We start from the raw sequence: 14364 nt of genomic DNA on the forward strand, positions 1-14364 counted from the left end.
AAAAATGTCTAGTGAGATATACATGAAACTTGTATGATGGGATTAAAATTATGGGGGTGGGCTCAGTTCCAAATCATTGTGTTTATTTTACAACCAAAAACACAATGAAAATTCCACATAATTTGCCCCATTTTTGAAAGTCCCAGCAGCAAGTGGAGCTTTGAAGAGAACCACACCTGTTCACCATGGATGGGGGAGGGTATTTTCTGGACCAAGGGTAGGACATGCCATTGAGACTGTCCCAGGGAGTCCGGGGCTCAAAGCCGAGCCTCCCCAGGGACGCTGCCTGGTCAGGAGCAGCGGCCCGTCCTGCACCAAGCCTGAGGCTGCGGCCTCCAGGGCTGCTCACGCCCTGTCCAGCGCACACCGACCCTCCCTCCCGTTCTCGCTCCGCTGTCTTTTCAGCTGATTCATTTCTGAAGGTGCTGTAACAGTGCTTTATACCACAAAACCCGAGTCTGACATAGTCACACTCCTTAAATATTGGGGAAAATCTTGAAACCAAATACCTAGTTTTGACTTGGGAAGAATTTAATTTCACCATATTATGCTCGATTGATTGCTGTAATTGTCATCAGAACGTATAGTTACTCCTACTGTTTTGGGGTTTTTCCCCTGACAGGCGGTAATTAGGTAAATCCAAAATGAGAGGCCATACCGTGAGGAAGCCTGTCAATCAAAGTAGGGCAGTGTAAACATTCTGGACGAGTGTGTGTCCTGTCTGCCCCTGTAGGCCTTGTGACTGGAAAACTCTAGTTCTGTCTTCTGGGCAAGTTGGCAGGACCGAAAAGCAGAGAAGCCTTTTATGAGAAAAGCCATGTAAACTGAGAATGTTCAGTCTCTCAAACTGATGGGCAGCCACAAGGCGTTGGCGTGTGATTTACACACTCACGCACCTCTTCTTTCCTTCGAGGATAGACCGCCCTGGCCTTCTCAACGTGGGGCACATCGAAAAGATGCAGGAAGGCATCGTGCATGTGCTCAAGCTGCACGTGCAGAGCAACCACCCAGATAACGCCTTTCTCTTCCCAAAACTTCTGCAAAAAATGGCAGACCTCCGGCAGCTGGTCACCGAGCACGCGCAGCTTGTCCAGGTAATCAAAAAGACGGAGTCTGATGCAGCTCTGCACCCACTGCTGCAAGAGATCTACAGGGATATGTACTGACTTCTTAGAAATGAACAAGGAAAGGAAACTTGGAGGATTTTTAAAGGTGACGGCACTACGCACGAGAAACGGGAGCAACGCACCTTACACATCCACCATCGTAGCCTTAGGGGATGGAAGTATAAGCTCTAGGTAACCGGGATCCTAGTCCACATTTCTTTCTTTTTTTAACCAGTAATTCTAGGAGCGTGCAAAGTATCAAAATGCTGGTGATAAGTGGCTGATGGTCAGGACTTGGAAAATAGGAGAAGGATGTCTAGCAGTCTGATTTTCACTCGCCTAACAATAATCTGTGCAGATTTCTTTATATCACGTACTTTACCATTGAATTAACCGTTGACCTCAAAATGCAGTCTGTCTTCCCTTTCTGCCGCTTTTTGACTGCTCTGCTCCTTTATAATTTTGAAAACTAATCAGCACTTTCTTTTATAATCCTGTAAATCTAGATGTATCCAAAAGTTAGGTATTTGAAAAGCAGCAGAATATTTATTTGGAAGACTTCAGTTCTGTTTCCTGAACTTGAAGAAAGACAGCATGATGTTTTTTAATCATAGGGTTTAGAATTTCAAAGAATTCTTTGATAAGCTATCAAAATGCAGTGGTTTTGTTTCCAGCTGTTTTCATGGTTGTAACTAATATGTGGAAAAGCCTGTTCCCAGGTTTGTGTGGAAGATGCCAGACAAACCACATCTCAGGACCCTCCCCTGGACTTGCTCATATGCCTGTTTAAGCATTCGTGGTCAGCAGGAACAGACAGACCCCCGGCAGTACGTCAGATGTCCATGCCTCTCACCTCTCTCCTATCAGACCCGAACCACCCCGGTCAGGCTGTTTGGGGGTCATGAGAGTGTTTTCCTGGGCAAGCCAACAAATTATTCATAACTGTTCCTCTGGGGCCTGTGTGTCAAGGCAGCTGCTTGGTCTTTTCCCATGTTGCTTTTTAAAATATGCAGCTTTATTTTTCTAACTCTCAGTGGTAGAATGGAGATGAGACAAATGTGACTTTACAGGGTGGGCTGGAGTTGGGGGTCCCTGGAGAACAAGAGAGGCAGGTGTGAAGCCCTTCCTATGGTGGTCTTTCTTAGTCTCAGGATTCTCAACAGGCTGGTTGTTTTTACAGAGATTCAGACAGTTAATCCCCTGTTCCAATTACATAAGGTGATTTTCCAACATCTGAAATATCTGTGTCAGCCTTAAAGACCAACTTTTCAACCTCGGCACAGTTAGGAAGGCAGCGTTCATTATGGTTTCCGTCTAGAGCTTATGGACTGGAAATGCACTTTCTGCCCACGCAGTAGATCAGTGCCCCATCAGAGTACTTGGGCTCAGCCTGCCAGGACCAGCGCCTCCATGGGATTCACCAGACACCTGGTGGTGGGCAGCGTTTATGGCTTGGCTGTACCCTGGATGCGCCCCACAATCTTGAGAAAATTTGGCTTTAGAAGGTTGTTATTATTTTGCTGGTAAACAATGATGGGATTGAAATGGATGCAGCTCCTGAGATGAGCTTTATGCAAATGAGAAGTAGAGGGAACAGGAAATTATGGATTTCAACAAGAAAAAAGCAGGAGTTAAAATAGCTCCTTATTTCTCGCCTTCTGAAGTCACAGTCAAGCTGATGGAAGGCCCAGGCTCTGCATCAGGGGTGTCAGTGAAGCCACAGAGGGGGACACACAGATCTCCGCTCAAAAATCACTTGACATTGTTCACTTTTACTAATGGGAAGAAAATCACATGTTCCCACTCATTCTAAGGAAGAGTCATTAATTGCCACTCAGAATGTTTTGGGTCACCTACTTGAAGATTTCTCAGAGCATTAGTAGTCAGATGTAGACGAATTACTCACTAGTCCCACAGACTGTAGATTTCAAGTAGGAACTATTAGAGGAGTCCTAGGTTTGGGCAGACAACAGTGTAATGTACAGTGGGAATGCTGGGCGGGTTCAGGAAGCTGCAAACGGCCTCCTCCCATGGGGCTGCAGGGTGGGGCGCAGCTCCCCTCCTCACCTCCTTGGCCTCTTCTGCAAGCCACTGTTAGACCAATGGTGCCGGACTCTACAGAGGCCACGACACCCTCCACCCCCACCTCCCCGGCTCCAGCGCTGAGAGGGCGAAAGGGCACATCCAGGACACGCAACCAACGCCCCAGCCAGCCTGGGCTGCTCCACCTGGTCCCCGAGCACATCCCTCCTCCTCTGCCTCCTGGGCGTTTCCAGCTGGCTGTCCCACTGCTGAATTGTCCCACCACCCTGCCTGCAAGCAGGCTGAGGGCTTCATCTGCCCAAGGTCCACCATTGGCAAATGTGGGATGCGCCCCACTGTGTCGGCAGGAGCTGGTTCAGGAGTGGTTGGATCCTGTTGCAGCACTAAGGGCCGTTCTTTCATCCCACCTTGCTCTCCAGTTACCCTGTGGCCTTCCTACAACTCTGCTGGCCCTAAAGCATCCTCCTGAAGAGTGTGTCTGCATGCACATAAATAACAAATGTGACATCAAGGGGAAAGGAACTCGGTGCTCAGCGCATTCAAGAACACCCACGAAAGCTGTCCCATTTTAAGGGGATACCTTCTCATTTTAAGAGCACAGAATGAACCTTTCTGCTGGACTGGTACATTTCTAAAACTGGCTTCAAGGGTTGTGCAGCAGCTCAAGGGACAGGGAGGCATCCTAAGATCTGAGCAGAAGCTCAAGGCACAAGTCAAATACTTTGTTTGACGTATGATGAGTAAACTATTAATTTAGCAGTGACCGTTTCCCCAAATCCACAGCATCACACAGCTACCTCATTAAAATATATGGAAAGGCAGTGTTGCGATTAAGGCACACAACATGCCCGGGGCCTTCCCGAGACATCTGCAGCCCCACCGTTTGGGCTGAGGGCGCAGAGGTGCTGTGTTCACCTGTGCTGGTCTGCACTCTGAGAAGGGGCTCCATGGCTTTTTAAGGGAAATTTTGTTGCTTAAAGTGTGCCTCAAAGATGTGCATGTGCAGAAATTGCCACCCTGATCTTGTGAGTGTGAACGCAACCTGGCTTGGGAGAAGTGGCGAAGGTCATGGCCTGTGGGGACCCACCCCGCCAAGGCCTTCCCACTCCTCAGCCGTGCCTGCTGGCCATGATTAAACCTGTCACAGAGACTGCCAGGCGAGGATGGGAAGCGGTGCTTCCGAGCGAACCTTTGCAGGACCCTGACTTTCCAACTTCCCGAGGTCTTGGCCCTGTGCCTGTGTCTGACTCCAGGCACTTCCTGCCTCATGCTCCATTTTTCAAGCCATGGTGACACCCAGGCCAGTTGATACTTAGTGGCCAGATGCAGGGTAGAGGGTATTTCGTCTTGGCCCAATGGCCATACCTGTCTTTGGAATATCTTACAAACTCCCATTTAAATGTGGGCCCATTGTTATGACCCATGAGACTGACATAGCCACCAGCCTGGCCTTCTGTGGGGGCTTCCAGAGTAGTGTCTCTGCGACACATGTTGCCATTCAAAATGCACATCCCACTAGGAGAGCATGTCAGGTGCTCCCAACTCCCCACATGCCCACAGATCTCACCTGTTCTCAAGGCAGGTTCTGTGTCTCCTTTGATTCTCAGCCCCACAAAGGGGAGAGATTGGGAATCAACCCCATTTTAAAGTGGAAAGGCCCAGGGTCAAGACCCAGGGCCGCCAGCATTGGAGGTCTTTGGCCCTGGGGATGGCGTGCTTCCTCCAAATGCCCACCATTGCTGGCCACTTTTGTGGGGGAGCCTGGCCTGATGCAAGTGTTCCTTCAGGGTACTTACTCAAAACCTTTACGTTCAGGATTGACAGTGGTGTCCGTTCAGGGAGGCAAGGAAATTAAGCCACCATAGAAGTCACAAGCAAAGATTGGTGCCACCACCTGAGGGCTACTTATTAAGTGTCCAGATTTCTTTCCCCATACCCAGTTTTTTACAGCATTGGCACTGCCAGCCCAAGAGGCCCAATGCCAGGCTCTGTGTATTTGTTCCTCTTCTTTTAGAAGTGGCCCGACTTCTCCCGACGCTTGTCCATGCCGAGTTGTAGGGATCCTCTGGGATGAATGATTCTCACCAGCCATGCCTTTGCATCGCATTGTCAGTTAAGAGGAAGGACTCTGGCCTTCCTGACACAGACGGTGGGAGCCATCCTTCCGGCCCGCCTCCCAGCGGTGCGGTCGGAAGTGAGGCACCTGAACACCTGCAGTGGGAGGGTTAGGAGGACAGCTCAGCTCCCTGCTCTCTCCACAGCTTGAGGCCCGCCGCCCTCTCAGATCGACAGCGGCCGGCTGCTTCTCACATTTTCAGTTTGAGATGAGAGAGAGAACCATTTACTCCCCAACCCCAAGAAATGGGGGCCATAGGATGCAATCCAGCTGAAATGCATAGAGCCACACCCTCTTGAAATCCTTTGCCAAACAGAACAAACCAAACTGCATCCATGTTCAGTGTCACCTCTTGATTGAAGCAACTAAGAACATCCAGGACTTTAAGTGGTCCCATGGCTGTTAAATGCTTTATTTGCAAAAAAAAAAAAACAGACTAAGAAACATCAGTATTTTTACATCATAGACAGCAAATCAAGACCTGGGTCAGGTTTTTTAAGTTTGAAATTTGTTGGTTAATTTAGGTTAAATGTGAAAACTTGCATGTTTCTCTCCAGAGAAGTTACTATACCAACCTCTCCACCCTAGCCTGTCTTCCCACGCTCAGCACCTAAATTGTTACTGCATCAAACACAGCAGCAGGCAAGCTGGTGCACACACACCACCTCCACTGGCCCTGCCTCATGGGATGCAGGTGAGCCCCAAGGTGGGGGTAGGAGGGCCACCCGCTCCCCTGGCCCAGAGGTGCCCTCAGGCCTCCACGCAACCTTGAGGCAGGGAGGTCAAGCTTCAGGCCCTGAAGATGAGTGAGTGACCCATCGTTTCAAGGTAAAATCATTCACTTTTGGAAAATAATCTTCTTTTTAAAAGCACAGATGGTCTATTCCTTTTTTCAGACCCAAAAAGAAAGTACCTCACAAAAGATGAATGCCACTCAGCACCCTTTTCAGTAAGTTTAGTGTTTGTGTTTGAGTATCACTGTTTTCCTACACTGCGTGGTAGAAAGAGCATGTTAACAGCTCTCTCTTAAATACTGTGATTCTAGTGTTTTAAAAAAATCTTAATACAAATAATAACTTAAAATAATGCATCAAATAACAAACATTTGGAGTATTTTGAAATTAGGTTAATTAACGTGTGTTAATAGCCTGCCTCGTGGACCCTGCTGGAAAAACAGGGGAGGCTCAAGCCACTGAAATGCAATTGCGCGCGTGCACATGCAGGTTTTCACTGCTCCTGAGCCACGTAGGATTTCTTTCCCTGTGTAGATGTGTTCCCTTTGTCACACGTCACAGTCAAGAAGCGCAGCAGGCGAGGCTGCCACAGACCCAGGCCAGGCCAGGCTTCCTGCAGCAGCGTCTCAGGGAAGACCGTCAGCTCTTCCCGGGTAGTAAGTAGCTGTCTGCTCTTCAGGGAATGACTGCCTGTGGGTTATTATTACCAAAGAACTTGGGCGATCTCAAATATTCTGATGGAATATTTGCACCAGCTGGTTCTCTGGCAGCCCCCAGATGGCCGGCCAGGCCTGAAGCGTAAAACAGAACCACAGACCCCAAGTCTCCCATGTTGTTTTCGCCATCTTAGCGAAATTTCTGGTTGATTGTATCTGTACCCCGCGTGGACCGCAGAGCCATCCTGCTGAAAGTCGATGGGGAGCGTGTATGACACACGTCGGATCAGTGCAGATGCCCAAGCGAGACCGAGCCTGGCTTCTTGGCGCGTGTTTTTCATTGCTATTCTTAGGTGCCTTATACTCTCAAAGTATTCAGGGACTGACAGACCCCTTTTTTGTACTAAACAGGAGCAGTTACCAAGCAGGTCTTTTTAGGCAGGACTCTCCTGGGTCTGGGTGGGCATCCACGGCCTCAGGAAGCACGGTATGCAGAGAGCAGATGGAATCTTGCTAGTCACCTTAACTGAAATTGGTAGTGGTTCCAGGTAATTAGAAAATGGCTATAAAATAACTTTGATTTTAAAAATCTTGGTTGTTTTTCCCACTAGGAGATTGAACGGATCATATATATTGATTTATATCCTGAATGTATGGGAACTTACATGTTTGGAATGTCCTACTGTAAGACTGATGAATGTAAAGAGTTAATTTCAGGGTACAGTTTTGCCTTAATGGTTTTTAAAAATAAACTATTTTTTAAAATTATTTGGTGAATTTGGAGTGATGCTGTGAGATGGAAGGTTTAGTTTGAAAACAACCCCACCCCACTCACCGGAGGAGTTGCCACCTGTACACAGAGTCCCTTTCTGTCCTTCAGTGTCCAGAATGGACCTGGGTCAGTGTGGACCCAGAATATGACATCCATTTGTCCAAAGTAATAGGAAGCAGGGGAGGCTTTTAGGATTATGGGCATCTGAAAATAAAGCCCAGCACACAGATGGGTAATAGCCTCGTTCATTCTCTCCTCAGAGGGCAGCTAACATCCCCAGGCAGTGTAAACCCACCTCACAGGAGCCACAAGGTAAGCCAGAGCACGGTCTTCATGCTGAGGAACGGCAGACAAGGCTAGCAGAGTCACTGTGTCACCTTAGCAATCATCATTGCTAAGACAAGGGTGCAGGGGGGTTGGTGGGGGAGGGAGGGGGCCAGGGGGCAGCCGGTGGCCCTGGGATGGGCTTCCCAGGCACCGGGCACCGAGCCTGCTATGGAGCAGGCCAGGCAAGCAACAGACCGGCTCTGAGGTGCAGACACAGGTGGAGGTGGGCAGACGAGGGCATTCGTGCCCTTCGGGTTGGAGCTGGACCTGGGGCTGCAGCCAGAGCCTGAAGGGACAGAAAAGGCTGGAAGCGCCAACACCTGACCTCCTGATGCCCTGCACGTCCCGGGTGCTGCGGAGAACGCCAGCCTCACGAACGCTTTAGGGGGAGGATTCAAAGCACTACATGGTGGTTTGGGTTTTTAATTATAAACATGATGAAGATCAAACATTTTCCAGCATCACAGATGGGTGGGGAGTACAAACCCACCGGACCTCCCAGTCACGTCCCGCAGCTCTTAGCACACCTCGGGCACCTTCCCACACGGGCACCGAAAGCCTCCCTGGGAGCCGCTGCCAAATGGCACCTTTGCCAGGTGAACACTCCCTTGCAGGGACAGCAGCGCCGCAGCGCTGACTGTGGGGGCAGATCCTCTTGCCTGGGCGTGAGCACGGCCAGCATGACCTGGACACAAGCACAGAGGGTCTCCCCACCCGGGACCGGCAGCTCTGAGGCTGGGCCTCATCCACAGGGCCCCGCAGAGCAGCCTGGCAAGGCAGGCACTCCCGCGTCTGATGAATCACACAAATGGCACAAGGGCCTGCACGCCTGGTGGTGTGGGAGCAGGAAGGGGGCCAGGCCCGGCCCTGACAGAAGGCCCAGAGCTCCAGTCCAGAAGAACAGAAGGGCTGGCCCGGCTGGCCGTGGCTCCCTCTGTGGCCAGTTCCTGGCCTGCCCTCGGCGCCTGCACTGCAGAGCCCTGGAGCGCTGGGCTGGCTCACAGGATGTCAGCTGAAATCTGCCCTTTGGGTGTCTTCTCATCCCACCCTGCTGCTGCTGCACCCCAGCGGCACTCAAGTCCGAGAACCGGGCTGGCTGGAAGGCCTCTTTGATGGAACTTTCCTTTTCTCCAAGTCTTGCCGGATTTCCTGAGGGAAGGCATCAATGTTCTCCTGGACACAGGGGAGGCAAAACCTCTTGGAGTAGAATAAACTGCATTCCTGGAAGAAGGGGGGGCGGTAGGAGGCTGAGTAGCATGGAAAGGGAAGTGTGGGGCGGCTTCTTTCAAAGGCCAGCCCTTCATACATGCAAGATGGGGGGCAGGGCAGGGGCCCCAGGACACACGGGCAGCTGAGGGGGGGTGGGGAGGGCAGGGCCCTGGGCTTGGCCGCCACCTTGAGAAGTATGGTCTTCACTTCACAGAAAAAGAAACGACCGGGGAGGAGGGTGGCAGAGGAGCTAGGGTCAGACCTGCAGGCACCAGGGTGTCAGAGGGTTTCTGGCACGTGGGGATCTTTCAGGGAGACTGGCCCAAGGCTGATGGGAGAGAAGCAAAGCAGTGCGGGGGGCCAGGAGGGAAAGCAGTGGGACAGAACGCCTGCTGTTACGGGCGGTATGAACAGAGAAGCTGCAGCATAGCCACACCTGGCTGGTCAGAAACCCTGCATCTGTCTCCCGGTGATCACAGCAGTAGGACAGGGGCCTGACAGCTGGTGTTGGGAGAAGCCGGGGGCCAGGGGGACAGCCCCACAGGCCTAGCCCCTGTGCAGCGGGCTGTGCTCCCCACCCCTTTCTGCCCGTGGGAAGGCAGACCTGATGGTGGGGGCTACCATGGCCACAGGGAGGTTGTGTGGACGATGGCAGTGGACCCTCCTCCTGGCACCGCCTGCTCTGGGCTCTTAGGAGAAGAAAAGTGAGTGAATACTATTTGTCTGAATCAGGCTGCTGTGTTTTGGGGGTGTCTGTTCCAGCAGCCTAGAGTGCGCCTCAGTGAAGACAAGGCCATCCTTCCTACAGCAGGAAAAGATCCATTTCCATGGAGACTTGCTAACAACTGGCGATTTAATCAAAGAATGTTGGAGGTTTCTGGTACCGCACGGGACGCCTCCCTCTGCTCACCAAGTACGGCCCAAATTCCAGGTGCGGCGTTCAAGGCTGCTCTCCGCCTGGCCTCACTCCCCTTTAGTGTTAATTTCCCAGCTGCTGCTCTCCCGCCAGAGGCCTGCCAGGCGCCCCACATCCTGGAACATTCCCTCCTGGCCGCTGCTGTGCGAAGACTTCCTTCGACCCCGTCACATCTCATCACCCTGACCTTTGAGGGACAGAGGCTGACTGTCTAAACATGGGCTGTGGCACAGCTCCCTGTTTGCCCTCTGCTCCTGGCAGAATGCCTGGGGACCTCTCAGCCACAGGGTCACCCAGCTTACGGGGCACCCCCCTCAGCCACACTGCTACACTCCACCTGTCCTTGGGTTTTCAAACAAGCTCACTATCCTGGTGAACGGCCCACACAGCCTCTCCGAGCCTCGGTTTCCTCACCTCTAAGGTGGGCGTAATACTGCTTTGCCCAACTAGGGAATCGGGGGAAACCCCACCAAGAGCAGGGCCTGGCACACGACGGTACTCAAGGAAGCACGGTTCCTCCAAGAAAGCAGCTCACTGTCCCGTGGAAAGAAGGAAGAGGAGCCCAAGGCCATGTCCATGGTTGTAGGAGGGGAAAGAACTATTAGGAGCCGTAGGGGGCGGTGCAGAGGCCCCAGAATCTGTGCTGAGACCATCCACCTGACCCCAGCTTGCCCCTCCGCCGTCCACTACTCCTCTGTTGGCTGCAGGGACCTGTCCATCAGGAGGCAGACCAGCTGGCCTCTGATCACCCCCTGCCCCTGCACCCCAGGGACTGCGAGGGCTCCAGCATCACCATGGCGAGGGGAGGCCAGCTCTCCTGCTGTTCTTGGGAAAGGCTCACACGCGACTCTCCCACGATTATGCACGTGGGGCCCCGGCCACAGGGAGGGAGGGAGGGAAGGCTGCCCACTGCACATGGCTTACCCACCGGGCCCACACACACCAGCCTGCTGCATAAGGTGCATCTGGAACCGAGGATCAGGAATCTGTCCTTGTCTGGGGTAAAGGGGTCCTTCATGACGTAGCTCTCCTCCAGCAGGCTGCAGGACAGAAGTGAAGCCAACGTCTGCTGACAGATGCTCAGCGTCAGCACAGACCCCCGGGGCCTGAACCCCTGTGTGGGCTTGGGGGGGAGGGGCTGGTCCCCGTGCCACCCACCAAGCAGTAGCAGAAAGGCAAGCAATCGGGGGCAAGGCTGGAACTGGAATCAGACCTGCTCTCAGCTGTGTAACAGCCACGGTGGAATAAGCCACTCCCCAGCCAAAAGCCCACACATGCAAGCCCCCACCTTGACTTCCCAGGCCACCATCTGAGCTCCCAAGCCCTCCCCACTCCCCTAGCACAACGACAACCCCTCCCAAGCTGCCTGCCTCCAGCAGGGAACCAGGGCATCTTACACCCTGTGCATGGTGCTGGAGAAAGGAGACCACCAGGCTCTATGGTGACACCCAGGTTCCTGGAGAGCAGAGGAACCCAGCCAGAAGAAAGCCTTGGCCCCCTGCCACTTGTCCCATGTGAGTAACATAATGGTCAGCTCCCAAAATGTGGCATTTGATTTTCAAGATTCCAGTCCCAGGACCCCCTGGCTCTACTCCAGGCCTGCTTTGGGCAGATCCATGGGAAGCTGGTCCTCAGGACTCACTCCCACCAGTGCGAGAGGACGAGGCAGGCAGGTTTCTCGCCAACAGAGTAGCTCCTGAGGAACCAGCAGGAATGATGACAAGGCACAGCCCCAAATGCGGGGCGAGCAAGGTGCCTTCATCCGCAGGTGCTGAGCTCTTCCAGCCGGAGCACCGGTGATGCACTGTGGGCCGGGCGGGCAGGGCCCTGGTTCTTGAAGAACCGCGTGGCCCTCGAGCTCTGCCCCGTGCCTCCCCAGGTCACACCCGAAGCATCCAGAGCCTGGGCAGGGATGGCAGAAAGCACAACACCCAAGCCGTGTGTCACTCAAGCACGGCACTGGACAACCAGTTCTGGGCAGGGGCTGCACGGGCCACTGGCCAAATAAGCATGGACTCACACGATAGACTGGGTGTTGGGGGGTTTCTGTCCCACGTAGCTGTATGGAGCTGTCAGGGCACAGAGCTGGCACTCGAACACACCCAGGGGACGGCACCCTGCCTCACACGCCATCTGCAAGATGAAGAGGCGGGAGGATGCGTGGCCTTCAGAGCCAAGAACTATCCACGTCTCAAGTCCCCCAGTGCGTGCTTCTTTCACAGGGCACTCCCTGCACACAAGGAACCTCAAGTTCCGAGTAAGTTTGGGGCCTGCTCAAGTGAACGTGACATATTCATCATGACAGACTGACTATATGATGGGCCATAAAATGACCCTCAAACTGCAAAAGACTGAAAGCACAAAGTACATTCTCCAACCCCCAAATAAAATTAAAATCAGTAACATGATACCTGGAAAATCCCCAAATATTTGGAAATTAAACAATATACTTCCAAATAAACCACAGTTCAAAGAAGAAATCACAAGGGAAATAAAATATTTGGAACTAAATGAAAACCAAACCAAATTAAAATACACGGAATGCAGCTTAACCACTGCTTAGAGAAAAATTCACTGCTTCACATGTGTAGATTGGAAAAGGAGGTTTAAAATAAATCACCTAAGTTTCTACCTTAAAACGCAAGACAAAAGCAAATCCAGCCCAATGTAGGTAGAAAGAAGCAAATAATAAAGAACAGAATCCATGTCAGAATATAAAGAAAGGAACGCTTCCCCAGTGATTTTATGAGACCTGTATTGCCTGGACATCACTACCACCCTGATACCATTAGCCAGGCAAAGCTACAACAGGAAAACGAGGGACCAATGTCCTTCATGAGTAGAAACACAGAAATCTTTAGCAAAATATGAGTCAACTGAATTCAGTAATATTAAGAAGCCTAATGCTTCATGATAGAGTAGCTTCACCCCAGGAAGGCAAGGTTGATCTAGCATCTGAAAACCAGTGAATGCAATTCATGATCACAACAGAATGAAGAAAACTGCACGATCATTTCAGTAGATGCATACAAAGCATGACAAAACTCAACAGAATTGTCTAAAACTCAAGGCTCTGGGTGGTGCTTCAAACCTAAGGGGCTCCCCAGCTGACTACAGAATAAACCCCTTTCCTTGGCATTTGAGGCCTCTTTGGCTTGGGTATTACATTCCCAGTTACTGCCGCCCTCACCGCCAGGCCCCGGCTCCGGGGGCCCACTTACTGTCCGTCAACCCCCCCCCGGCTCCTTCCCGCCGCCGTGCCCTCGCTCCTGCTTCCCTTCCACCTGCAAGCCTTTTCCCACAGCTCTCCCTGGAACGTCCCTCGGGCTGCCTTGAAGATTTTCCACGTTTGGCTTTCAGCAGCTTACATATGTATCTCCAGGGTTTTTTTTCTTTTGAAGTCATTTATCCTGCTTGTGCTTCTTTAAGTCAAGTATTCGATCTGCGTTTTGGTATCTTTCATTGTTTTTGGAAAATTCTTGACCATTGTCACTTCAACTAGTTCTTCGACCCCATTCCCCCCTCTCATGCTGAGCTTCTAACTGCAAATCGATTAGACTTTGACAGCCCCCCACGTCTGGGCCCTCTCTTCGGGAACCCTGTGTTGGGGCTCTCCGTTTAGGAGCCCTCTGTTGGGGGCCCTCTGCTCGGGGTTTGCTTTTCTCACTGTTATCCCGTTGGAGGGTTTCCTACCGACCCACCGAGTTCACAGCCTTTCTGTCGTGGCTCTGTGCACCCAAACGCCGTGTCCTTACATGCAGCCCTCGTCTGTGTTTTATCTCGGCATTTCCGTGGGGCCCTTGCGGTTCCCGGGGCGCCTGTCCAGCCCGACTAGGGCTCAAGCCCAGCTGTCTGCCCTCGCCGCTGCGGCCCTGCCCGCGTCCCCCGTCCTGCCCCAGCGCCGCGGCAGCCGCCCGGAGCCCCAGCGCCAGCAGGCCCCAGGATGCAGCCGCCGCAAGCCGAGCCCCACGCCGCGCCACTAACCTCGGCCGCGGCCGCTGCGCGCCCTCGGAGCACGGCGCGTGCGCGGCCCCGCCCCTGGCCCCGCCCCCAACGCCCCCGCTCCGCGTCTGCGCCGCACGGGGCAGGGCTGCTGGGCGGACTTCCGCCCCCGTCGGAGCTGCGGGGCCACAGCGGCCCAAGCACGCCCGCCTCTGCCCGCTGACCTGGCTGCTCCGAGCCCGCCAGCTGCTTTCGGAGCCTTCCACCGGGCTCCGCAGAGCCTACGGCAGCGGACAAGATGGGTTCGAAACAATCCCTGTCTTTTCCCGCGACCCCGATAAGCTGTGTGCGCGTGGACGTGTCCCCGCGCTCCTCCGAAAAGCCCCGAGTGGCCTCCACGCCCGTCGTGACCTGAGCTCTCCGCCCGCCCACCGCCCTTGCGTGGCCCCGGGGCAGCAAGCACAGCAGCTTCCTGAGGTGTCCCTGCCTCAGTCGGCCCCGGGCAAAACTGGGCCCACCGCGCCCCTGGCCTCTGCGCCAGTT

General features: G+C 53.1%; 2 protein-coding genes across 13 annotated transcripts in view; one reads left to right on the forward strand and one right to left on the reverse strand.

The window, feature by feature from the left end:
- Positions 1 to 7423, forward strand: part of PPARA (peroxisome proliferator activated receptor alpha) — a 62731-nt gene extending 55308 nt beyond the window's left edge. For all 9 annotated transcript variants that reach the window (XM_037006772.2, XM_073214044.1, XM_037006771.2 and 6 more), the window contains one exon: positions 919 to 7423. In XM_037006772.2, coding sequence (XP_036862667.1) covers positions 919 to 1166 — 248 coding nt within the window. In that variant the 3' untranslated portion in view covers positions 1167 to 7423. The remainder of the gene's footprint in view (positions 1 to 918) is intronic.
- Positions 7424 to 8161: 738 nt separating this feature from the next.
- CDPF1 (cysteine rich DPF motif domain containing 1) lies at positions 8162 to 13923 on the reverse strand. 4 transcript variants are annotated; one of them, XM_037006781.2, is made up of 4 exons: positions 13864 to 13923; positions 11900 to 12012; positions 10808 to 10919; positions 8162 to 8975 (listed from the first exon to the last, which is right to left on the reverse strand). In XM_037006781.2, the coding sequence occupies exons 2-4, from the start codon at positions 12010 to 12012 to the stop codon at positions 8829 to 8831; spliced, it is 372 nt and encodes a 123-aa protein (XP_036862676.1). In that variant the 5' UTR covers positions 13864 to 13923; the 3' UTR covers positions 8162 to 8828. The 4 variants fall into 4 exon arrangements, with proteins under 4 accessions (XP_036862676.1, XP_017531090.1, XP_017531089.1 ...); XM_017675601.2 differs by lacking the exon at positions 13864 to 13923 and adding an exon at positions 13635 to 13857; XM_017675600.2 differs by lacking the exon at positions 13864 to 13923 and adding an exon at positions 13581 to 13857.
- Positions 13924 to 14364: the final 441 nt, after the last annotated feature.

Source organism: Manis javanica, chromosome 10 (genome assembly GCF_040802235.1).
Source record: "Manis javanica isolate MJ-LG chromosome 10, MJ_LKY, whole genome shotgun sequence".
NCBI classification, from domain to species: domain Eukaryota; kingdom Metazoa; phylum Chordata; class Mammalia; order Pholidota; family Manidae; genus Manis; species Manis javanica.